General features: G+C 39.4%; 1 protein-coding gene across 1 annotated transcript in view; it reads right to left on the bottom strand.

Moving 5' to 3' along the window:
* The window catches only part of VMP1 (vacuole membrane protein 1), a 67514-nt gene that overhangs the window by 14577 nt on the left and 25406 nt on the right, over positions 1-27531 (bottom strand). The window contains exons 7-10 of the mRNA XM_009278216.2: positions 22801-22932; positions 7907-7987; positions 4096-4212; positions 1579-1640 (exon numbers count right to left, since the gene is read on the bottom strand). Coding sequence (XP_009276491.1) covers positions 1579-1640; positions 4096-4212; positions 7907-7987; positions 22801-22932 — 392 coding nt within the window. The remainder of the gene's footprint in view (positions 1-1578; positions 1641-4095; positions 4213-7906; positions 7988-22800; positions 22933-27531) is intronic.

Below are 27531 nucleotides of genomic sequence, written 5' to 3'. Positions count from 1 at the left end.
GATGGTTAAAATTAGCCAAATTTTTTTTTTTTTTTTTTTTTTTTTAAATGTTCAAAGCAACAAATTAATCTTGAAGTTTGTTACAAACCAGACGCCCAATCAGAAGATCAGGAAGTAATAAAGTCAGGATTTGTTTCATTAGTGAAATGCCCTAGAATGTCTCTTCTGACACTCCTTGTTCTTTGAATAGCATTACTACTTCAAGTTTACATATTTTAAAAGGAATTATTTCCAGACATTCCTCCCCTGAAACTGTTCTTGAGGAGTGTGGCTTTTTGGTTTTTATGTGAAAATAGTTATTACAGTTTGGATAGCAAAGTGTCAATCAATTTGCCCCATACTACAAGTGAAAGACCTTGGAAAAGTAGAAACACCTTCGAATTTATTTTCTGGATCCATATTAGGTATCTAGTTTTAAAAAAACCACAACCAAACCACAACAATAAAGCTTTCTATTTAAATGTTAGACTCACATTTAAAACTGTAAACCTGCATCCCTGACGTTAATCTGATCAGTGTACCGAAAACAGGCAGTAGCTTCCCCCCCCAAGAACACAATTGTTCCGTTGAACAATTAAGCATGAATTTTTGATGACATCCACATGATTTGATCTAGTTGCCCACGTTTAAATTAATCAAGCTGCATACTTTGTTTGCGTTCGAGCAGTTTATGAAACTTCTGCATGGTTAGAGAGGCCCTGTTGCGATGTTGTTTGCTGGATTACCAGGCAGGAAATGTTAACGTCAACAATGGATTTTCAAATTACACGGAATTTCATGACTGAACAGGTAGATACGAGGCAAAAATCTAACACCAGCATCAGTGTCCAATCTTCATTCAAACCCACCGAGGCAGCATGTAAGTATGTTGTTTTAATTGTCTTCCTCCCCCTCCCCCCAACTGTTGTTAGCTGGGTTTTTGCTTAGTTTTCTTGTTTTAAAGTGAGATTTTAACTTAAAAAATAAAATAGTAATCAATTACTAAAGAACTCAGTCCAAAAAAGAAAAAAAGACAAACTTCCTCAAAATCAGAACAGTTTATCCATGAAAACTGTCATTTCTCCTATGAAAAACCAAGTTTAACAGAACGGAGATAAAACTCTACACACCAAATTTCTCATTCTGACATTTTATGAGAGATTTAGTACTTTAAATGTATAAGGTAGTTCAAATTATGGAAGATGTGTATTGTCATCTTGGGACACTGCATAAATCACAGTTCTTTCATTTTTTTGTCATAGGATCACACTACAACATTGAAGAAAGTCCATAAAAACCCAGTCTGTTTGCAGCTAAAAGTGTAGCTATCTATAATTGGAAGAGCTGTATCATATTTCTGGGTGAAAGTTAACTGTTGGTACTGTATAGTCGGGGCATCTGACCTTCAGTGCTATTATGTTTCTTGAAGTACTTGAAGCCTTTGAGGTGAGGAATGAAGTTGCAAATAAGACCTAAATTATGTGTTGGCCAAAGCTGGCACTTCGAAGCAAAGCACCATTTGCAGCACATCTGATTTGACTCCTCCAGTATTTTTCCACTTAAGGAGTGAAGGTATCGCTGTGTTAAAGAATTACTCACCCGATTAGGGACACCATCTGCTCCACTATATGTTTGCTGAATGTTATAATAACGAAAAGTTTCTGTAGGAAGGAAAACATCAGTTAGAGAAACATTTGATCAAAAGGGAAGCAGAGACAATGGGGTACGACAATTTATGTTCCTTTCCAACCAGACAGCTTCTCCAGCACTCACACATAGTTTTCCCCTCTCTTTTCTTTCAAGACCGTTATTTTTCAATACTCTCTTCAAAAAGAGGCAGGAGAGAGAAAAGCTGTTACTTTATTATTCTATTTCCTCATAGATTTCATTTCTTGCAACGTTTTTGTAGCCTGTGTTACTAACCATTCGCATCCTCCCCAAACTTAAATTCCCAGAAGCTCAAGGTCACTTTACTCCGTCAACAATGTTTTAATGGAAAAACAGTCATCACCGTGCAGAAAAATTCACATCCCCTTACACTAACACATGTACTTAAAGATCACAGGAGTGAAAAATAATATATCTTTTAGTCCCCTAGTTCGTGTGCTTCAGACAGAAACGTAACAAAAAGTACTTAGTGAAGAACAAAGTAAAAGCCATTGGGTACCTGTCTGTTCAAAAAAACTTAGATTGTCACTGTCTCTAATGCAATAGACTATTTCAAACAGAATAATTTCAATAAAAGGCACTTCTGTAACACATGGCTTGTTGACACTGAAAATCCAAGTGTCCATAATTTTACCACTCCCTTCTCTTCTAACGCAAGTTCAAATTTTGTTAAAATAGCCTTTGCTAATTCCACTTTTGTCACATTTGACAGCTTGTTCGTTTGCAAAGAGCGAGCAAGACTGTGTGTAGATGGTGTATACACACACAAACAGTTCCCACCATCTCCTCAAATCAACGTAAACATGATCTAACGAGAACCGCATTCACTACTCTGGAAATAAAGGATGTGACTTGAACTGCACAGAATGATTTCACAGTCCGGAGGAAAAGGCCAGTTAAAAGCAGCTCCAGGACGGCCACTGCACCAGAGTCACTCGCTTCCTGCCTAGAGAAAGATTTAATTAAAAGCCTGTTCCATGACTCTTACATTTCCTAAATTCCAAATTGCAGCAAGATCACTACAAAAATCAAGGCTGTTGCACAAGAGGATGCTTGAAATCAAGCATCGCAGAAAAGAGAATTCTAACAGCTAAACATGTTACAAAATGAGATGATTTACCAACTGTACAAGACACTGGGAAATATTTTTTCACTTACATTTGATCTGAGTGTGGAGCACTATAAATTACATAGCAAACACTCTGCTAGCTAAACAAGACAAATAAAATAATAAAAGGAATATTACACAAATACTATTTCAATTTCTATGTTGCCAGAACAAATTCTAACAGTACACAGATTTAAAAGCAGAAAAATTCAGATAACACAAAAATAAGTGTGGAGAAAAAGTTGTTCTATCACAGTAAATGAAAGAATTTTCAGATCTATTTATTATTTTCTGTTTAAGGACCGGGCAAAGTAAAATAACCATTTACAAAAACAATGGGAAGGAAAAAAAAAAGGGTTGAAGATTGAAATCTTCTGTTCAGGGCAAAAGAAAGATTTTGAAGCAGCTTGGTAAGGGTACTAGATGAGTAATTTCATACTACTAAGAGCTTCTGCTATTTCAATGTAGTGACAGCAAAGATTTCCAAGCAACACAGCTACAGGCACTGCACCAGCCCTATGGAGATGCTAAAAAAAACCAAGCCCCAGCTGAAAACATTGGTTCTAATCATTAAAAAGAGAGCGATGTAGTTCATGATACAGCACTAACCACGCCGCCACCGGTAAAGAATCGCCAGGGAGTCAATACTTCATCTTTCATTGGACAAAATGGTGACGCATCTCAAAAGCGAGACTCAAAATTTTTGAAAGCAACTGGAGATTCTGCTTGCCAAGTTCAGAACATCCGGTGAGGCTCTGAGTTAGCGAGAAAACCTGGACACGCTCTGAAATCAGGCCCTTTCAAAAATAATATCGACTGAGGACACCAAAAATTGCTAACCACGCCTGAAAGTTATGGACAGTACGCCCGGAGCCGTGCCCTCAGACTGCTTTCTGCAGGGCCTGAAGGGAGCGGGGATCTCTCTACGCACTCAACTGAGATAAAAGGGAGCATTTAAAAGTGCCGCTTCACCGGTAAAGGCTAGTTACAGCGCTCTTTGAAATGAGTATTTGTTACCAAAAAGGCAAGTTCCTTATGAGTACGAAGTCCTTTCAGTCTGGTAAAAACCGTAGGTAAATAACTTGGCTAACCACCAATTTCCTGAGTGGTGTAGGCAAGCGAGCTCATTAGTTTGTAGCTATAAATTATTCAGTTGCCTAAGTTTTGAGCATAAGAAGCCTAGCAGATGCTTTATTGTAAATCCTTTGCACCAAATTAATTTCCATTACTTCAGGTCAGGAAGGGAGACTCCAGAATTCATTACGAAGTAACGCAGTGTAACAGTCAAAAAAACCCCAAACGTCTTCACCCCAGAGCCCTAAGGGAGGTGTAGTACTTGCCTGGATGTGCATTTTAATTATGGCTTTCCCAATCAAGGTTGCACCAAAGAAGGTCCAGAAGGGAACCAGAAAGTGTCCACATGTTATCCCGGCCAGGTCAAACAGAGGGTTTGGAATCTATGAAGTGCAAGGGAAAGAAGTTCATGATTTGCAGCACTTACTTAGACGAACAGGATCGCGACAGACTTGGAAACTTTGAAAAATGAACATTTTCCCCTTATTCAACTTGATCCAAAACTCTCGTGTCTTAATACTTACAAAAATGTTAATGTCGCACCACATAACTTAAGTCTCTGGGATTCAGCTAGACAATGTCCCAGACAATTCCATTCTCATGGTCCCTCCTTACCCCTGGATTTTAGAAAAGCTAACAAAAAGTTTTCCATGTGAAATGCACAGAAACCACAGTAAAGCCATTCTGAGCGATTTATCAAATTTTCTCACTGACAAGCACATCACTCTTGGAAGCGAGTGCTCAAAATGACCCCAGTGATTTCCATCTGAGAAAGTACATAAAAAACTGGCATTTATAGTCATATGTATCCAGTTTAAAAGCACTGATTAGACTTTATTAAGCATATGCATTTCATCTAAAATTAAAAGATTTTTTTTTATTGTTAAACTGCTGGCATGACGTTTGGTATCGTGATACTATCTGTAAAATATTTTTGAAATTAAACCACAAAAATATCCAAATTCCAACCTTTCACACTTAGCATGCAGTACAAGGGCAGACTGTCTGAGTAAACGCATGGGGTACGTGTAATTCACAGTAGCAGCATATTACTGGGTTAATATCCTGCAGCGTTTGTGTTGTTTTGTTACACAAACAAACAAATAAAGAGTGTAGATTGTTAAAGACCATAAAAGACAGTAATGCTGCAACTGACTGGATGGAAATCTGAAATCTGTGAGAAAGCTTATGAGGGTTATACTTAGCTGTTATAGACTAGCAATTCAAATTTATGAGCACCCACACCACCACCTGCATAGGAAGAAATCTGAAACGGTCTCTAACCATGCCCCGAAACGGTCTCTAAACACGGTCCGCTTCAACTAAAATGATTCTCTACCTCTGACAGCTGTCTTAGACATAGGAGGCTAGTAAATTATTTACTTATACCACAGCCAGATAGTTTTGCTCTTTTGAGCCAAGTCTGCTCTAGGTCTCAAGTATGTTCTTTGTTGGTTGGCTGGAGGTTTTTTTGGTAAGTTCCCAGTACATTTTAATTACTGCATTACTATCACCATAGAGGGAGCAACATGCTTTAGGTAGGGGTAACTGTGGATATCAATACATTAAACATATCACAGTAAAAAGTTACTCAACAAGTCCACATTAGGGTGTATTAGCAGGCCAGCGAGGCTTTCTCTGTCTTTGTTTTTGGAAAAACACACACAGGCAGTACCGAGGGTTGCCAAAAAAGCCCACAAAGACGGGAGGGCAAATTCTCACAAGTCACAGCAAGGATCTTCCAGGGCTAATTCTTGCTTTGTTCCTTCCCCAGAGCTGCCTCTCCATAGGAATTAAGCTCCAGACAGTAATATGGCTTTCTTATTGCCACTAAACAACATTACATTCAGTTGATTTCACTGGATAAACTTGCAAAGTTTTAAATTCAATTCGACTGTGTTTTTATGTAGCATTTAGACGCCGCTGCTTGACAGACAACAACCTGCAGCTAGGACAGTCATTACCACTTTACAAGCAAGTTCTCTAATCATAAAAAAATACACCCAGCTAAAATACTGTTTAAAATCCAGAAGTAAAATCGCAATTATAAGGGGGGCAAGTAAAGGAGACACCTTCTAGCATAGAGAGAAGCAGCAACAAGCAAGAGAAGCCCCGAAACAAAGCCCTGAAGCTCATGGGGGAACACACAAGTGCAAGGAGCACGCGTGGGGGAACTGCCCTCCTCACCTACAGACGCAACAAAAGTGCATAGCTTTGAATCCCTATGCTTTGTCAATGCCTCTGCCACATTTAACCTCACCCTTTTTACTGCTGCTCTGCAGTTATTCTGTAAACACATTCACAAATCCTCAAGCGTACTGTGGTGGATTCATGGTTCCTCATCCCTCCCCCAACCCGGGGCAGCCTACATAAGCAAAAGGAAGCCGGAGCTTGGGGCACGTTGAAGGACAGTGCAGCAAGTAGGTAAGAAGTGAAGCAAAGGTTTAAGTATTACTAAGCAGGAACTATGAAGAGTTTACACATCATCTCTCATGTTTACCAACTCCCTCCTCATGTTCTCCATTTACCCGCATTTCACCTTGTCCAGCCACTCCAGTAACTCATCCCTGCCACATACAAGCTGCTGTCCTGATTACACAAGACAGACAAAACAGCCTATGCAGTGATGTCTCACAAGATGGTGACTAGAGGGTAATGAGTCAGAGGCAGTCAAGGAGCAGTCTAAGAGCTTACTGGATGGAAAGATTTAAAGAACAGCTTGTAACCTACGTCTCCACTCTAAACATTAAGACAATTCAAAAGATTAGTAAACAGAAGTCCTATGCCAGCAACTATAATCAGATTAATTCTTTCCAGCTAACACAGGTTACTTACATTCGAACAAATAGTTAGCATTGTCATCTCTACAATTTAGGAAACTAAGAGAGATGCTAGACAAGCGTGGAATTAATACCTCATCAGCTGAGCAGCTGGCTAATGGCTGTGGTTATTCCGGACGAATGGGATCATAGGGGACCTACACTTCCCCCCTTCACTCTAATCACATTTCTGTGCATCACATCCCACATTTTGTGTGGGGGATGGAAGAATAAGGCACACCATTCCTACCAGTTTTCATTAAGCTTCCAGAGAAAGATTTAAACCTCAAATGGTTCAGTATTTTTCTACTCCAAAAGAACAGTATTATCCTCCTTAAAACACTAAAATAGCATCAGCGGAGATGCTCGTACTACCTCTGGCTTAGAGAGAAAAACAACCTACAAGGAGTTTGTAGCTCATGTAGCCGTGACTCTGAAACTGGCTTCCTCATTCCGCTCCCTCTGGTTCCTAGTGACCCAAAGATACCTCCGGAGCAGACTTAGGAGAATTACTATGGGTGGATATCCTAATCAGGATTTATACAGGTAATTTTCCACTCTTCAAGCTGTGTATATCTTTGGATTTGAAGATGTCAAGCACTGTAAGCTATAGGACATAAACACCTAAAGAAATTATAATATGGTTCCAGCAGAACCTGTAAGTGATAATACAGCTCTTGCTACATCTTGCCAGCTAATAATTTGGGCTAGGAAAGTCCCAACAGGATCAGTGGGGCACACGACCTGATCTGCCAAATCTCCACTAGCACAGAGCAGCGAGCAGCAGTGTGCATATGCCTTTGTTAGAGAAGACACGGCCTCAACATCGAATGCAAGGAGCACCCCTGGTCTGAAACAGAAACACAGAAACTTCTTGAATTTTAAGAATGTCTTAGTTCAGTCTCGTGTAGTTTAAGTCTTTCTTACTCTGACAAGCCTTTAGCATCTTTAGTGAACTGACCTGTTTTTATCAGGTTTCACCACACCACGCTGAACTACGGAACTGCTAGCTGTGCTTTTATGCGGAATTCACTGTGTTTGGTACTAATCTGGGACTGGAGTTTCTCCATGCTATTGTACTTGCCAGTACCACAACCGTCCCATTTCCCTAAGCACCACAGACAACACAGAAAGAGCCAACGAGGCATGAAGATCCATACGGATTCAAATAAAACCAAGCCACATTTCACAGCATTAATTTCATTCCAATACATTCCATCTGCGATTATAAACCCCTCTGTTACTGAAATGAACTTACTGAGGCGCAGGCCAAAATGCCGAAGAACCCAACCTTCTGCACCAGGTTCTGGACTGCCAGTTTAGCCCGGGAAGCAAAATCCTGCAAAGAAGAAAACGAAGCATTAATGAGGCAAAACCCCAAACGACCATACCTCAAAGTGTATGTGATTTCAATATCCTCCATGCTATGGGATTTCCTAATTAGCATTTAGGAGAATTTTTAAAACAAAAAGCCCAATTTGAAACTCTGGGCTTAGAAGGAAGAGAGAGAAATTCACAGTGGTCAGTGTGAAAACCTGAGCACCCACACGTACTGAGTTTTGTTCTTCAAAACCCTGCAAGTGGCACCAAGTTTGCACTACTATGGAAGCAGGTTTTCTAGTATTTATTTCCCCGTATCTTTGAATTGCCAGTGCTGCTTGTACCTTATTCCTTAAACAACCAAAGGGAATTAGTTTCCTTCAGTATCATTTACAATGTTAGAGAGGCACTTTCTCAAAACACAAAGCCAGAATATAATCATCCCGTTACATCCTGAGATCTTTGCTCTCAAACCCAGGACCTTAATCAAAATAGCTAATTCCAGGCACTCTCTACAACAGACTCGTAAAGTTCATTAAATCCATAGAGTTGAATCTAAAACACTTCAACAGCAACAAAGGTGGCAGACCATACAACATTGAGCTGTTCTTCACAAAAACGTGCTCAGAACACGCTGCCTACTTTTATTTTGTGATCGCAACTTTCAAACATATTCCTGACGAACTCAAGAGTCTCCAAGTTTACCAAATACACAGTAAACGTTTTTAAAAGCAAAAATAAAGATTCTCACAAGCAGTTTATTTGAATGCGAGTAGTGAATTTACATGAGAATAAAATTCTTTTGAAGCAAAACTGCCCAAACAGTTTAAACCAGGGTCAATATTATCTATTCAGGCTTGGCAACAGTAGTTCTAGAGAGCCGAGTATCTTTGGGAATAGCAGACTTTAAAAAGTAATTATTAATTCTTTTTTAAAAACCTACGCATAAGCAATAAAAAGCTGAGTTTCCAGTAGCAATGCAATATTCACTGATTTGCATTTTGTAGAAAACTATCAGATACATTTCACAGGGAAGTTACTTTAACCAATAATTAATGAAATTCTAAATTCCACACTTCAAAGTAACTACAAGATAATCCAGATGAATTAAATTTATGCAATTTTAACTTTGTTACAATTCTGTTGAAACCTTCAATACTATATACCAGTGCAAGTAAATTACAATTACTTGACAATGTTCTCGCATATTATTTAAATTCTGAACTACAGAACTGACATAACTTTCTATGCCAGATTAAAGAAAAATAAAAATATCTGTGATAAGGCCATTTGCTGTCTTTTTACATCCCTTTTTCAAGTAGTAACTTTTCTCCATTACAGTGCTTTAAAAATAGTTAACAAATTCTCAAATAAACCCCCCAATTCTTACTGAAATCAGAAGAAATCTATTTATTATACTTTATATTTGAAAAAATAACCCAAATTAAAACAAATAAGTCAACTTAAAGAAAAATGCCAAGTAAATGAGATTTCCTACATCTTACAGTGGGACATTTTTAACCACAGGAGAATATAAACCCCCTTTTAGAATAGTCTACAAGGGGTGAACTTCCTAACTTTCACCAGGAGTAACAACTTGGGGTCGTGAATGTCTTATTGCAAAATGGAACAGGGGAAATATTCACCCTTTGCTGAAAACTTGTTCCTGACATTTTTTCTGTTTAACTTCTAGGACACGTGCGGTATGCACGAGTGATCAAAACCTACTCCCAGTGAGGCTGATACCAAACACTTGAACTTACGTTAGCAGAAGCAGGTCTAGAACATGCCTACATGACAAGTAAAGTACAATTTTTCATGCTTTTCAGTTAAAAGAGCGCATTTTGACACAAATTGTTATACAGAACAAAAAGTGATAATTCACCAGTGAACTAAGTCCAAAAATCTTGCAACATCAAGGGCAGTTCCTTCTCAAGCTAAAATTCCCTCATCATTATTTCCAAGTCAGTAAACAAACCCAAAACAAGTCAATGTGCGATCGCTACTACGGGTCAGCACTAATACACACACTCAGTCCCACCGAGGGTTTAGGACACGAACTGAAGAGGATGCAAGAGTCTCTTGCAGAGTGTGAGCACACAGCTATCAGCAAAGGAAATAAAATGCAGCACGCTAAGGAGACAAGAGGTATTCTAATTCCTCAACCAAATGCAAAAGTAGAAATGTGGGTTCAGAACTTCTCTACAAATTAATTTAAAATGAAAAGGTGTGTTAAAGCGTCACGGTAACATTGTCCTTTCAACAACAGATTTTGTTCTTTGAAAAGGTGAACTGAAAAAGCAGTGCCTTATGTAGGAATTTCATGTCTCCCCCTGTACTCTACAACAAAGCTGAATGTGACCATGATATTTTCAGTTCCTATTTTGTTCACCATTTCACAATGCTCATGGGGTTAGAACAATATTTTCACTTTTACAAGCCAATAAAGATTTTTTTCACGGCTCCATAAATCTCATTGTAAAGTATCTTTAACATAAAACACTACAACCCAATTATTCAAATAGGTCCATGATATATTTCAGTAGAAGTTGTTTCTATTCTAATTTTAATGTATTTACCCATTATCTTAGACTGCATTGCTAACACACTGCTGTATTAATTTTCACAAGCTGGAACTGGAAACAAACTCTCTAGCAAGCGACCGATAAACTAATGCTTGCAGCACAGCTGGATTAATAAAATAAATTATAATTATATATAGATTGACCATATTAACTTAGTGTAAGCACAGGGCGCCATTCTTCATCAAATTTCTTAAAAATAAACAGCTTCCCTCACCCATATTTCTAGACTGCTGCAAAATTCAAGGTTGCCTTAAAACTAATTTTCTCCCTCCAGCTAAAAACACAATTTTTGTTATAAAACCAATGATGAAGGTGTGGGAAGAAGTGTAACAAGTTTGTCTCTCAAAAAAACCCAACCCAGCGTTGGGGCAATTTTTCTCACCTTATTAATTCATAACTTTCTTTTTTTAAAGTTATTATTCAGAATTTTTCTTCTTCAATTGTTTTTGACACTCATTGTCTCTTACAAAGTACTCCATGGAAAGCACAGCTAGAGTTCTAAAAACTTCCATCAGGAACTTCTAATCTGCCTTCCTTTTTCAAACTTTCTAAATAAGCCAAAAGAGACAAATTAAGGATTTTTTTTTTTCTATTTTCTATGATCTAATGTAATCATAGCTACGAATAATTTGCACGGTAATATACACACCAGGGTTGCAACAAAACTATGTATGTGCAGCCTCAACATCTACTTTAACGAAAACAAGTTCAGAATACTTCTGTTTTGGCTGCTTCCTTAAATTTCATTTGTCAAATCTTTGCGACATCTGCAATAATAAAAAAAACCTTAAAAGTTTCATTTCTCAGAGAATACAATCATCAGTTTCACAACTTTTACCTATTTCACAATATAATTTTTCTGTTATAAAGCCTGCACAGAGAACAATCTTTTCTCTACTTTTTTAAGCATTTGAAATAAAAGCAGAACGACTTTCACAACTTATTGCTTTAAAAAAAAAAACAACCAAAAAAAGACATAAAAGTTCAGCTACTTACAGGCAAAACATTTTCCCCCAAAATTAAAGTATCTAGACTGGACTCGACTCTCAGCTAATGTGATTCATTGTCTATAACATTTCAGGATACTTTAGCTCACTATGTCCCTTTCAAAGATGATTTGGTTTTTTGGTTTGGAAATAGATTTCCTGTGACTGCTACAATACAGGCAAAGGAAGGTTAAATGATTAAACATTACTTCATTGGGTTAATCATCAGATCTCAAGAATTGCAGTGGAAACAAGAGGCATAAAAAGGTCAGTGCTGAAATACCGATTCACAAGTCTCAGCCGGCGGCTTGAGGAAGTTTGCTGCATATCTGCCTTCAGTAAAATGGCACATTTTATTGATACCAGCATTTCATTACTACATGTTGCAAAAGCAAAAAACCCTCCCAAACCTCCAAACCTAAAGGGATACTAAAGTGAAATTACATGTTTTGCCGCTAAGTCAGATTTCCCACAATGTTCCTCCTTTAAATACGCGTTATGGTACAGCTTTGAGTATAACTTAACATGGGCCATTTATCCCTAGGAAAAAGCCCTCCTTCTTGAAAGAGCGAATGGACAATCTTGTCTTAACTACAAGGCTTCATGCCATCCCTCTGTTTTATTTTGTTTCCATTTATAATTTAAATCTCTATTTCTTTTTTCTCCCTGCATTGTAAAGTAAGTTGCACAAGCTCTTCTGTATTTGAGTAAAGAACGTTTCACTGGATTTAGTTAACATGCTTGAGAAAAAAAAAATTTAAAAAATAATCAATTTTTACTCTTTTCCTTCTATAACACTGATTTATTATCAGAAAACAGAATGGTCACAATTTATTGTTCACACTGGAAATTGTGAAGCCTCTTTTTTCTTCATCTCCAAGAACAGAGATTGTTGATGGATCCACAGCAAGTAACTGGTCGATGGTTACCAAGGAGCTCTGAATAATCAGCATTGGATTGAATCCCATAGTCCTTACCGAAACAACCCATAAGACTTCGGCAGAAGTTATTTTCTTGAAAGGCTGCACAGATGGGCCTATAACGGTTACGTAATATAACAGTTTATTTTCTAACATGAAGTTGCAGTCGGTTTTTAGGAGCATCAAGAAAGTTCTGACTCCTTACCACAAACCAACTCTTCCTTGCATGCAGCGGTGATGATAGTTGTCGATCTCTGAAAGATACGATCCACAGTTCGTATGATTTGAGGCCCAGAAAAACCTTTCTTCTATCCCAATTTTTTTCTGCTGTAAATATGTCAAGCACTTTACAAATATATCGGTGCATATAGCACAAAGAAGGCGGCCAGTAAAGAAGGGAAGGAATATATGAGGCTAAATTCAATCAGAAATTCATAGTGCACGTATTCTCTACCGGTAAGAACAGACAGTGACTTAACGTAGGATCAGGGGGAAGTCAGTGATGCAATTATTAATGCAATCGCTCAAGCAGCATATTAATTGCCTAGCAGATGGCAGCTTTAAGAAGTTCAAAATATACTTCTGGAAGGCTTGGGAGGGGTTATGCAGGATTTGTTACTCTAATAAAAACATAATCGTGAATGAACATTAAAAAAAATATACAAAGAGATAAACACAGATCTGAAGCGGATGTGTTGCACCTTGATGGAATGGGTCCTCTACAAACAAGGAGGACGCTGAAGTTGCTGTAGGGATAGGTATTCACCCTAGTGCCAGCAGACTCCCCTGATGCAAACGTGTAACTTGCATGTGAGGAAGAGGTGGACAATCCTTCAAGATTTGGGCAAAATTTACATTGTCGTTATAATATTTACTTAGTAGTAACAAAGTTTAATTATCCAAATAATAATCTGAAGAGCAGAACATTTTTTTCCAAAGATTGAAGACGATGTATGAAGCTACCATCTCAGATTATCGAGATTATAAATTCCTTAACATTTAAAAAGCTGCCTACAAAGACAGTGCTCCTTTTTATGTAAAAATCTGAGTTATGTTAAAAATGAGCTACACAATATTTTGTTTCTTCAGGCCTTCTATTACAAGACAATGGAATCAAACACAACTTATGGGAGAATGACCATTTGTGGTTAGGCAATGAATTCTAGAATTTCAGAGGACTGGGAAGAATTATTAACTCATTGAAATAACATATTAGCTGCAGAAGAGCAGTTTTAAAGAAGTCGGATAGCTACCGGCAGGCTGAGAGGTTACATTATACAGCCATGCTAAGCAAGCAGTAGATCGGCAATGACGTTTAACGATCAACGCAGTAACCTGGAGTTAAGATGAGGAGAACAGAGATCAAGATACAGTTGATGGTCATTGCCTATCACTGCAAATAGTTCATTACTCAGTGACCAAAGAAACTATTTCATACCTCTCCTGCAAGACATCAAAGGTAACAGATCTCATGAGTAAGGTTCCAGTAAGCTGCAAGCAGGAATATTTTGATAGCGGTTCATGGCGGTACTGATCTCCCGCTCCATCAGCTGCAATGACTCTCAACAGCTAAACGTGCATGGAAAGGGCTGTGGCCCTGGATCTCTGTTCTAGCTTTCTCAAAAATGCTTCCAGCTTAACGCAAATACGGGGCAAACTAGAAGGGGATATTTCCATCCTGATGTCTGAAGAGAAGAGGGTGTGAGAGGTAAGGTTTAAACTTACTTATCACTCGAAACTCTGGGAAAGGAAGGCCCTGTCTTGGAAACTGGGCTGTCAAAAGACAAAGTTAAAAAAGGTTTTCAAGGATTATTGAAAGCAGCTAAGGGAAGGTGGCAGATCTAAGCAAGCACTGAAGTTTGATAAAAGAAAGGTATTTACATACGACAGGCATAGGACAGACTTTCCAGATTAAGAGGACTGGCTCAAATTCTAAGCTTGGGAAGGAAATAAATTTCACTTCACAAGTGGTCTGGGTTTTCCGAGACATTGAATTCTGGAAAAGGAATAGGGTAATCATATGGGAAAGTTACAAGAGAAAAATACGTCCATGTTGAAAATGAAAACACAGTTTTAGGAAGTACAATATGAAGACGACTGAACGGCAATGAAACAGGGCCCTTGACTTCACAGGCTTTACCAAAGAACTGTAGAAAGACAAGAGAGCAGTACCTACGACACCTCATTAAATAGACTATGTCAGAGACCTGGGGACTTAAAGCTAGCAAGATTTCAAACCATCATTCAGGATATTTGTAGGCAAGGATGAGCATACAGTAGGTACTACATACAAATCCCAAGTCAACAAGAAATCAAACATACAGGTGAATTATTCTCCTAGCCTTTCCTAGGACAAGAATACTGAATACAGATTGTTGAGGGAAATGCACAGATTTATTTCCACATCTGTTTGTGTTCAAATTCTTGAGGTTGGTTGCATGTTAAGGGGTGATGCTGCAATCCACAAAGATAATCGGAAAGATGCTCATCTTTGGGACTTTGTAAACACAGACATATGAGTAACTAGAATTAGTTCTTGTGCCAGAAAAATTGAAGTTTTTCCATAGAAAATACAGTTAAACCTATTGTCCTCATAATCAGATTTTAAAATTGCTGTTAGGAAAGACAGACGTAAGAAGCCATAGATAGAGCCGTGTGCGGAGCTGAATCCTTTGCAAGTCGTATGGGAGCAGAGTGTAACAGAGTGAAGCGTTCATTCCAACAGCAAGCTTTGCTTTCCCTGGTCATTTAATTTTAACCTGTCTTGGAGTAAAAGTGTGAAACTTCCGAGTAATGGATCCACCATATGGTACATAAGACCTCCCATTAACATGAGTAGGAAGGAAGTCAACCAGCTCTGGATTAAACAGACTATTAGCATTAGGAACTTCTAGGTATTTTCTTCATTTCATTAACCAACTGTACTGTGATAAGAACATTTTATTTCCCTCACTTCTCCCTCTCCCCTAGACCTTGGGGGAAGAACCAGCAAATGCTTTTTCATAATAAACTCCATCTCAGGAGCTTTAGTTTCGAGATTTTAGACTGTTACAATCCCACACCATGCTCAAGTTTGGAAGCGATACACCAAAATGAACACATATTATAGAGCTCAACAGGTTAGTAGGCGCTCTCAAACTTAATGCCAGCATTTTCCACAACTAGAACTGAAGCTCTGAGACTTCTACATAAAAAGTCCTTTTGCTTCACACTGTAAGAATAAAGAAATTTTGTAAAGAATAAGACACAATTAAAGGAAACAGTCTGAAGGAAAAGGAAGGAGCATGTCCTTTCAGTCTTATCAGATCTGTCCTGTAGACCAATAGCCCTTTTAACCACATCCCCTGCCACCTCTACTCCTCAGTTCAGGTCTGTGCAGTAGCATGAAGCAACATGTCCCCTTTGACACTTTGCAATTTTATAGCGGTGCACGAAAGCGTGAAATAAAATTTATTCTTTGCTTGCTAAAAAACTACTTTCTATTCACATCTTGTAGGAGATCTGGCAGTGAGCAGATCCTGCAATCTATTTCATGGAAGAGAGTTGTCAGTTTGGCATGTCAGGGAAGCAGCAAGGCCATTAGGACAGTCCAGCGTTGGAAGAGATTACCCAGAGGGGTTGTGCAGTCTCCAGTCTTGGAGGGCTTCAAGACCAGACTTGACAATGCCCTGAGGAACCTGAGCTAATCTCATAGATGACACTGCTCTGAGCAAAAAGTTGGACTAGAAACTGCTTCAGGTCTCTTTCAAGATGAATTTTTCTGCGATTCCATAACGAGATACTAGCAGCCACCTACAAAGAGAAGAATGAAGTAAAAGAACATCCTATCACTCTGGTTCCCACACATCAGCCATTGGCCTCTGCAGCCTTTGCTTCTACAGCTGAAAGCGTACGCTGGCATTGCCTCCACCAACGTGCTGGCTGCCTAGAATACCATTGCAGCTGCACAGCGAGTGCTCATTTATCTCAAAGCTACAATTGCAATTAGTTATTGTGGCCACAGGTCTGCTGATCTAGTTATAGTGGTGTGACAAGCAATTCCAGGATGCCGTCAAACTTTTTTATCCATTACAAATTATTAAGTCCTATTTCTGGAGGGTTTAAGATCCAGACATCGTAAGGAAAGGCTCATGATTGCTGGAATGAAGCAAGTTATTGCTTTGCTTTAGCCACCATCATCAAGAAAGGAAGCAATTTTTGGTAACCAGACAAATAGATTGACCTTCTCAATCCCTGACAAAGCAGAGCCAAAATCACCAGCACTGAAAAAAACCACACCGTTTCTCCACAGAGAACTTAGAAATAAGGAAGAAAACCCATGCACAGAAAAACCACTTGTAGAATAAAAGTGAGCAATTTCTTACACAGCTGACAAATCCTTTTGCACACACAAGTCTTCCTACTCAGCCTAGCCAGCAGATGTGCAACGCTAAGCATACCTCTCGCCTGTTCTCCCTGGGAAGTAGCAGAGGTTCCCAGACAGCTTAGAGAAGTGGTCTGCATACCAGACTCTTGTACAACACAGATATTTAAACAGTGTCTGGAGCAGGGGGAAAAAAGTAGCCATCTTCTCGATTATGATACCGTAATTAACTTCTATCAGTTATTGAAGGCTCTCCCTGAAAAAATATTTTTGAAGCAGCTTATCTGACCCAAACTTTTGATCATTTATCGGTCTTTCTCAGAATACTGGGGAGTGAAATACCAAATATTTAGGACCAAATTGCTCCCTTAGAAACTTGTGTCGAGCATCCCCGATGCACACAGAACAGAGCATGCAAATTCAACGGCAGAGTTCAACTAACTGCTTCTCCACAACTACAGCGCAAATGCAGCTTGCAAGATTTCCAGTAAACTTGGCGACATTCCTTCTGAAAAGGTTCCTTTCTGTTGCAAAGTGAGAGATTTGTTACTGAAAAAATGCCTCTCGGCTAATATCCTAATACTGAGTGAAAACACTGCAAAGAAATCCAGATCTCTTCAGTGGCTCGATAATTTCTGATTTATGTACTTACTAAACATTAAAACGACAGAGGGCCGCGTAAACAAGTTTTAGGGAACAGACGTTATCACAAAGAGCCGTTCAAAGAAGAATGTGAAAAAGCCATCTCTAGATTACCATTAGCAAACATAATGTAATGCTCATTGCTGTTTTTTCCTTATCTGTAAGCAGGTGTGCAAATGAATAGAACAATGCAGGCACAAGACTGCCCTATTCTCTTGCCAGTGTCCAAAGAAATCCAGCAAGGAGGTGGCTTACACATTTGTTACTCATAGCTCCTATTGTCTACCCTCTGCCTATATTAACTCTTTGCTACCTCTTTTCTCAGGAAGTCCTCTATAAAAAGTCCTTATTTAACCAGCAAGGAGGTGGCTTACACATTTGTTACTCATAGCTCCTATTGTCTACCCTCTGCCTATATTAACTCTTTGCTACCTCTTTTCTCAGGAAGTCCTCTATAAAAAGTTCCCTTATTTAAAGCTTTCATTGACTCATTCCAAAGCTTATTTCAATGCGCTAATTTTGGAGAACAATTTAAAACTAAGCTGATACTTAGTATATTCACTGCTTATTATATTGTCTGTGAAAAAAAATCACCACACTTGACTATTAGTTCACTATCAGTTTGCCATCTCACTCTCAAGCTACAGCATTCATAGGAAGTTTCTAAAGTGAAGCTTCAAGGTTTGATTAGTTTTGAATTTCCCTTTAATTATGGGCCAAGATAAAAGAGGTAAGATACCTCCCCTACGTAGATTACCAAACGCAGGCATCAAACTTCAGGAATGCAGTGTGTGAAGACAAGCCTCCTGGTGGCCACCCATCAGGCAGCCTAGACCAAACAACAGCAACCTCTTTCTTGTACAGCACAATTAATAAAGAGAGGAAGCTGATGAGGAAAGGGGGTGACTGGAAGACCGAGCAGGAGAAATTATGAATGGAATTTGACGTTGGGTTTAAACAAGTTATTTCTGGGAAAGCAAAAAAAAGAAGTCAAGGTTTTCCAGTTATTGTATGTGACTTCCATTTTGATGATAACTGCTTTATAAAAAACCTGCTTGTGGTCTACTCTAACTTCTTTTTTCTTGTACCAAATACCCTTAAAACCTTTTCATTAAACAAGCCAGCAGCCAGGGAATCCTTTTCAAGCAGGAACTTATCAGATACCAGCTGCTAGTTTAATCACGGGAGATACCCATTTTTAATTTGGCCATCTTCTTTTACACTGCTAATTAAGTAACATTTTGCTTATTAGTTGAACCTAATCATTCCATTTGAATTAAGTCACAGTGTCGTGTCAGAACACAGTGCCGGGTTCTCCAAGTAACCATGGCTGGGTGTGGTAGTGTACTTTGTTCTGCTTCTGCAAAGAGAAACCCCACATGAAGCTGTGGAAAAGCAATCCAGCTCAAGGCACCAGACCTTTCAGAAATGCTGGAAAGATGGGTTTAACATGTGTCCAACTGTCACTATCGCAGAAGTTCATCAGTTTAACTCCTTGCAGACAAGAAGCCGACTCTCCGAGCAGGAAGTTGTTCGGTGGAACTCCTGACGCAACGCAAACCGAAGCAGTTGCAGCTTAGCTTAATACAAACCCTCTTGAGTCCACGTTGACAAATTCTTTAACAAGCCCTGTGGTTACAGGGAAGCTGGTTTCAGTCTGAGTCACTCCTGTTCAAACAGTTTACTGGAAATGGAGGGGAGGGGGAATTTTCAGAGAAGTCATGTGATGGCCAGACAAACCACAACCAGTAAAGGTTCAGTGGAGTCAAAAACAGGTCCCAGCAACAACTGACATTCAGTGTGCCGATGGCACTCAATCATTTACAAACGGGTCCTGCTGCATCTCAGCATTTCTATGGATTTAACCCTTTTTCAAGTTTGTATTCTTTCGGAGGCAGGACACAGTTTGGAAAGTAAACAAACAGCAGTGGCCGATAGTAACATAGGCAACTAGAAAATATTTTTACATGGAAATCTGGCTGCACACAGAAGTAAAGCCCAATGTGTAAATCATTAGTTCTTAAAAATATGCCACTTAATGAATCCAAACACTTACAGTCATTAAGGATTAGATACACAGCAAAGATATTGGCACTTTCTCCTCTTAGCAAGGAGTACCATGATACAGCAAGGGCCCATGCATTACACGTTATCACCAAGTACCTTGAGGGAAGCTGGCATTAAAAGCTTCATTTTCACCAGAAACCTCCGTCAGCTTTAAGTGTTTCAGCATGACAGAGAAAAGATGAGGTACTAAACAATCGGCAACTGTTAAACTGGCAAAAGAGAGCCCCTGCACACGTGTGTGTAGACATGAAACTGTACAAAAGTATGCTTGCACTGTATTATTACCAATGTGCTGCCCCAGCACTAAGTAGTAGATTCACTTCCCCTAATTGAGAGGTTGGTTTGAACGGCTGCACTGGAGATACTCCCCGTGGCTAAAAGGGGAGCTCTGATAAAGAACTCCTTTGCTCTGGAATTTGACTGGAAGAGAGTTAACAGCAACCAAGACACCGTTTCAAACATTTGTAATTTTTAAATACTGCCTTAAGTATTAACAAATCAGACCGAGTTGCTCTGTTCCTATAGCATGCTAGGCTCTGCATTGTGTGGAGCTCTGAGAAAAAAGAGCCCTGCTTGGAAACCACACTCCTTCTCCGGGGCAAAGCCGCTCGATTTTAACAAGAGCAGCCACGAGGCAAGAGAAGCTCTGACACTCCCTTTATGTAACTGGGACTAACTCGCTGGCGTGCACACACAGAAAAAGGAGAAGTGAGTGTTCCTTTAAAATGAGGGGCTTTTTCTGCAAGTATGCTAATGGAAAGTACAAGGCAGACTTACACATCGTCTGCAGGCTAATGAGTTTTCTCAAAACCTAGCTCAAGGAGACAGGTCGCTTGGATCTGAGATTTATGACAGAAAATCCATCAATAGACCCTTTAAAGTAAATAGTATTTTACTCCGTGTAACTTTGAATGGGGCACTAAACCTTTACGCTGTTTAATCCTTTTAGGTTCCTTTTTTTGTTGTTTTTTAAAGAGCCAAGCTAGCAAGCACATTCCTCCTCACAGATCCTTCAGGCTGGATGTTACATTCATGGTCTATTCTCACCATAGAAGATCCTCATCTGTTTCTCAAAATTACCATTGTTTTTGAGAAGTAGCAGCGACAAGCTTTCTAAACAAAACACAGGCAGGCAAAAACGTCAAGCCATTTGGCTTTGCCTTGTAGGCATACAGCAGCTCAGCAGAAGTAGAGGGGGAAGCTATTCTTCAAAACCTAACACACCCATTTTCATGCCTTTCAAAAAGGCAGGATGAAGCCAGACCTTTATACTGAAAGAAGTCTCCTGTCATTTGATGTCAGACATTTGTAGTAGTCTCCATGGCATAAGACACTTGTCACATCCCCCGTGTTGTCTTAAGCATAAGGCTTCAACTTGGGAGAGTGGGAGAAGCTGATGTAGGCAATAAAAATTGTTATTGAGCAATTTAAAAATAGCCATCACAACTGCTCGTGAATAGCAATTACAGAACAAATAGTGATAAGCTATGCAGAAGATTGGGATTTACTCAAGGTCATAGGAAAAGGCAGGCCTGTCTCCCACAGACATCTAGCAAAAACACGACTGAAGCCAGAAGCAAAAAGGAAGTCATATTAGCAAATGGAAAAAACTGAACTGTCAGTGTTGTGAGTGCAATACAATTTAATCGGATTGTCAAAGCCTCACGTTAAAAGAGTTTTATAGAAACCAAACCACAAGTGGACTTTAAAAGGACTTTTTTTTCTCCTGGCCATCCAGCCACAAAACAACATGCTTCAATCCAAGTTCAATTGCCAAGAAAATAAAATCAAAAGTACTGGTAAATAACACCATCATTTTTCTTAATTAATTACACAACGCCATTCGTTTACTAAGGGCAGTCAATACAGCTAGCTATATTTTGGCCTGTCCTGACAAAATGCTCTCTAGCAAAAATTTTCTTCCCATGAATCTTACTGTACGTTCTGGAAACCAGCTCTGGCTGCTCCCACAACTGTACACACATATAATTTGCTGGGAGAGTTTCAGTAAACACAGATAGCATTTCAGCTCTCGAGTCATGTATTCGACTGGTTTTGGGGTTTTGGTTTGTTTTTTTTTTTTACCACGACTTGATTTTTATACAGTTAGGGATTACTTTGCATAGCAAAGACTGATGATAAAGTAAAGAAGAAAGCAGATTAAGCAGATTTCCCCCTCTCCCCCTCCCCCTGCCTGCATCTTTAAAGAAATAGAAGAGTTTACTATTTACAATAACAGAAAAACCCTTTGGAACTTTCTAGTAGGGGGAGGCTCTCAGGAAACACAGGGTTTACTGTTAGAATTACTAGATTGCACTCAGCATTTCCAGACAAACCACTTGCTTTCATGGAAAAGCGTCATCCATTTTTTGAAGAGGAGAAAAAAAGTAAAAGTATGTATTTATATCAAGAAAATACCCTGGCAGAACAGTTTAAAGACAGCAGTGCATGGTAAATAGCATCTGCTGGGTTTTTAATAGCAGTCTCATCACCCGTTTCAACTTGGTGGCAGACAAAACAGGATAAGAAGGAAAAATACAGAAGAGAAATTCAGTGGCAAGTAGTTTGAGGAAAAAATGTTTAATTTCTTCCAAAACACTATCAATAACTTGTGAACAGAATGCAAACTCCTGACCTGAATGAAAAATTATCTACAATAATATCTGACTGATGTACAGCATCAGTTGCAAACTATGCTGTAACACAAGCGGTATTTAATCCATCAAGAAAATAAATGACAAGAGCAACAGAAAGGGATTCAGAGCAGTTTGGGTGCATTTTCACATCAGGAAAAATATGTTTCCTCAGGCTGCTGAATGGGTCATGCGCTGGCCCCCGAGGGTGTTAGTGGCAAGGCAGGCAAATGTCACCTGAAGGGGATGAGCTGACTGACAACCATCTCCCGGCCCAGGGAGGCTTTAAATGCAGCTATAACCACCACGATTATGGAATAGCACCTCCTCCATCACTGGTTTGTTAGCCCACTTTCTCCCTACCTTTATTGTGCTGTTCTTGGAAGTCTAAATAAATGCAGTATTTGTAGCGAATACTTTGGCTGCACTATTGTATGTGCTACAACAAGCCGCATTCTTGTCCTCCCATCACCAGAGGTATCTCTACCCAGTGGAGGATCTTTTTCCATCCCTGGGAAGTCCTTTGTGAACTCACACCAACTGATTTTTGGCCCATTCCCATTTCATCGGAATGGTTATTTACTCCATCTAGTTGTTCTGTGTTTTATTAATTCTGTTGTTTTGCACTGTTCTTACTTGTGCAGTCTCTGCATGTTCCAGCATCTCCTCAAATTCCTGGTACTCTTCATCATCAGGTTCAGCACCAGAGAGTCGGGCCGCCCTCGCCATAAAATATGGAGGCAGCTCTCCAATGGCTGTGCCAGCACCCTGGGAAAAGAATAATTCTGATTTATTTTCGTGTTTACTCTTAAATAGGAAACATGTGATATGCATAGTCCCGTGGACATTTCCAATGATTAGAACTGATGAGACCAGCTGCTTTGAGAAGTTTGCTTTTATTTACGAGGTCAAATTTCTCCTGATTTCAAACATAACGCTGTTCCTTTGAAACCCCACTTCCCCCCCTTCCCTTGTTTAGCAAAATTCAGCTTCTCTCAGCGCAGACTATCATGCTGCAAAGTCAGCGGCTCCCAAACTGTGGTGTGCAAGGTCAAAACGACACGATCTGTGCATCTCTGGGGCCCTGCAGAGTGGCGCGTTGCCCAGCTCCGGCAGAGCTCGGCAGCCGGTGGCCAGCTGCGCCTGGTGCGGTGGGGAGGCTGTAGCTTGTCACTGCGCTGCAGGCGGAGAGCCGGCCAGGCCGGGGGCCCTGCTATCTGACACGATCCCTGACTCAGCACGGCGCTGCCATCTCACCCCGCCGCATGATGCCAGACACATTCGCCGGCATGTGACAGCCCTTGCTCCTGAGCGGCCTTCGAAATAATCTGGGAACTCCTCCCCGGTGCCGTCATGTAGTTTTACTTGTTCAGTCATGAGACTTTGCGCAAGTGTTTATTAGAAAACAGGCTCGAGTTTTACTACAGCTGTGAGCAAGGAAAATAAGGTTAAGCAAAGCTTGATCTCGAGTTTTCTCTCCCCTTTAGATGGAATAAAGCAAGCCAAGAAAACCCGAGATGAAAGCATGGTTGCTTTCTCACCACAGGAAAATTATATTTGTTTTCTCAGGACATCAAATGACTCATTTCAATCTTGTGGGTAAATGCAACTTTAGCTTAACCAAGGAAAAAAAGAAAAGAGAGACAGCTAAGATTGAACATATGGATAAACAGAGGCTAATGAAACAGGAACTTGGGCTAAACTCAGAATGGTTCAAATATAGAACAGGTAATAGCACAATAGTTGGGCACCACACTGGAAAAGTGCTAAAACTTAGCTACATGCAGATGGCTTTTCTCTCTTAGGGTCAGCAGTGAGTAACAAATGCTTTTCTACTCCTTTGAAGCAATGTGAAAGCTTTTCAATTTCCTTTGTTCCTGCTCTATATGCAGCTGCAAGCGAGAGAGAGTTCCAGCTGCTGTGGATATTCCAAATCAACAGGTTGTGGTTTCAAATACAGCCGCTCCTCGCAGCTACCCAGAACTGTTAAATTCTCGGTTTAAGCATTTAAAGTGCACAGCCTCATATGTTTACGCCGTTGTTTTCCACAGAAGAAAAATTTAAACCAGTGCAACAAGCTGAACTTCATTAATCTGCCTCTTTCTGGCACAAGGGAAGATAAGCCTGAAAACAGTAGCAACAACGTTTCAGAAAAATCAACTTGAGGTTATGTTCTCAGGGTGATGCAAGAACAAAAAGTCACATTGCTTCTCCAGGCTCTGCCAATTCGCTTTGGCTTCATTTTGTTCACTGAAGAAGAGGTTTGCATGTGTGTACTGGACATGATCTTTCTTTAAATTGGGTAAGTCACATGCTCATTATTACAAAACATTTCAGAAGTGCAACAAAAATCATATGATTTCATGTCTGCTGGAGATAGGTTCCTTAAGTGCATTAAAAAAAAAAAGAAGCAATTAAGGGATCCAAACCAGTACCTATTTAACTGTTTTTTGTAACATTAGCTGTCCATTTTCACCATTTAGCTTTGAATGCCAGTTTTACATGGAGATTCCTTGGACTAACAACAAACTGGAAAGGCAAATGCTAATCAAAATTCTCTTGCACAAATACATTCAGAAAAGGAAACTGGGAAATTACTCTCCTAGAAAGAGTCTTTTAAACAGATTTTATCCTGGTCAGGACACAGGCCGCCTGTTCTGCTAATCCTGAGCAATTAAACATTTTTATTCTTTCCCCTTATTTCTTGTAAAAAACAAAAAAAGCTGCAACGCATTACAAATGTAGGGCACTACTGAATTCCCTGTCCCTGTGGGATGGAAGGCTGTGAAAACTGGCATACACCTAGCAGACTGTTTTTGAGAGTCCTTCTGCAGGCCAGGACTGGTGGAGCCAACTTTTATAGTGATTGAAAAAAGCATCATTTTCATTTCACCTAATAATTCCTTAGATACAGTGATATTTAATCCTCATAACACTCATTATCAGCAAAAAGGGCTATCACTGACATGCAGGGGACTAGTAACGATTTTAATCTCTGGAAAAAACTGTACCTGGTTTAAGTTGGCCGAAACAGCTGCTGATGTTTTTGTGATCTGAATCAAATCCCTTGTGCAGATAAATCCCCACATTCAAACCTTGCAGGACGCTTAGTCTGGGTAGCTTTATAGTCAGAGGTCTGCAAAGTCCCCACTGGGACCGACCTGCTTTCAACATTTCACATGAAAACTTATATTGCTACCACCCTCCTGTCTCCCTCCAAACAATCACGGAGATTGGCCAGATTTCACTTTGGAGCCTTTCAGCGTAATTTCACTTTACAAGTCTAAAAGAAACAGGCTGTTGGTGCTGTTGTACCTATTCCTCACAGGGCTCCATGTGCTGCGTTAGGAGCACATCTGTATACATCCATTAATTCCTTTTCTTTTGCATTTATCCAGGCTTTGTCAAGATAAAGTTCAGATTTTAGATCCAACTAGAAGTTGCTGCTTCCATTAAAAAAAAAAAAAAAAAAAGGTTTTGTGAGCTCATTCAATCATACCCAGATTAGGAATTAAACTTAATATTCCTGATTTCAGTTTAAAAGCAGAAAATTAATTAAATTCAATTTTTTTTTTTAGTAAGGTTTTGATTTGCAAAAACCAGCCTTTTCACTTTCTGGAAGTCACCGTTACTTTTCTGTTAAGATGGACATTTAGTTTAAGAGTGACAGAATCAAAAACAAGTTTCTTCAACAGCTTCCATAAAAAGTGAACTGGAATTAGGACAAAAGAAACATACTGGAAGAAGCAGCAGCAATTGCCAACTTGATTTGGCTTACAGGAAATTAGCAAGCGATGTTTATGTACTCATGAAACATTCCAAGAAAGCATAACATTACACTAGACACCGCTGGTAGACAGAGGATGCTCCCAGGGGAAAATCTAGTGGAGACAGAGTTCGGTGAAAAGGTAGCTGACAGTGAATTTGAAAGCGAGAAGAAAGAAAGGGGGGGGAAAGAGTGGGATACACATGTTCTGGCTTGGTCCTATTCCCTTGTCCTTTCCCTAGCCTGAACCACGAAACACAGCTCAAATGAGAGACTGAAGGTACCATTTGTTCTCCCTCATGGCTGCGCAGAAGGACACAAGCTTCCAATGCTTGCAACTCTATTAACTCATTTCTAAACGACTTAATTCTCATCATAGTTCAGTTATTTTACATGCTGAAGATTAAGCAATGGATGTTTACCCTGAGCGACATTTTTATTTTGCAACCCTAGAAACGTAATTGTAAATGCCATTTTTATTACTCTAGTCTCCATTAAACAAACTTAAGCAGAGGGAGACAAGGAAGAAAAAAAGAACTCTTATATTTATGGTCTTATAAGTACTTGTATGTTGAGCTACTTATCAAGCATTCAGGCAATTCTGTCCTCTCATTAGAAAGAGTGAAATTTAAGATGTCCTTTGCTTCTTGAGAGGGCTGTAAGTCCACTTTCTCTGTTACTATTTTGACCTTGGTACTGCTACACATGACTTCAGTCTGTAATGCATACAACCTAACTGGAATTTTTGTAAGTACCACAGCTGCTGATAATTTTAAAAGCTGTAGTGACCAAAGTTGCCTTAATATATCTTTTCATACCATTAGAAGGAATACAAGGGCAGACATCAGATATCATGTATTTTCAGAATGTCTTCTCTCTACATTTGAATTGGACAACCAAGAATTTGATAATTAAATCATCAGCCAGAACAGGAAGTCAGTGGTAAAATAAAGTTAATTTGGCATGCAGTTCACAGCAGATGCACCTGTGTAAACTGCAATTCAAAATAACCTACACATAATGAAAAAAAACATCTTAGCTGACCAAAATCCTCCAAAAATCAAACTTCTATAAAAAGCTGCAGAGGGGGAAAAAAATGGAAAACGGAAAGGAAGTTCCAATGACAGCGTTTCCTAAGGCCCTGATTCACTTAAAAGCTAACCTGCTTTTCCTGGTTTAAGTGAAAAGTTTGCCATGATGGAAACAGGCAGAGAAACAGAAAATACTGAAAAATGTGCAATGTAACACTCTCTTATTTAATCCAATCTATTGATGCAACCCAGAAAAACATTTCGGCTATGATATTAGGGCCCGAGTCCTTCATATGAGTAACGGCAACTCCACTCAAGTTACAGGCTCAAAGTTTTTGAAATTATTTATTGCTTAACTGCATGCAGTGTAAGACCTGACAGCTGCAAGATCATTTGGGATGCAGATACCCTTTCTGAAACTTACCTTTTACATCAACAGCTTTGAAGTACACGAACGTTTTCTGCTAGCATTTAGAAAAGTAGTCAACACCGCAGTTGATAAAAGATAACCCAGTAATATCCTATTACGTCTCCTTAAAGGACATCAAAATTATCCAGGGCTAGAAGGCT

Source organism: Aptenodytes forsteri, unplaced genomic scaffold, assembly GCF_000699145.1.
Source record: "Aptenodytes forsteri isolate BGI_AS27 unplaced genomic scaffold, ASM69914v1 Scaffold66, whole genome shotgun sequence".
NCBI lineage: Eukaryota > Metazoa > Chordata > Aves > Sphenisciformes > Spheniscidae > Aptenodytes > Aptenodytes forsteri.
Note: the sequence above shows the minus strand (reverse complement) of the source record. Positions and strands in the feature narration are given on the sequence as shown.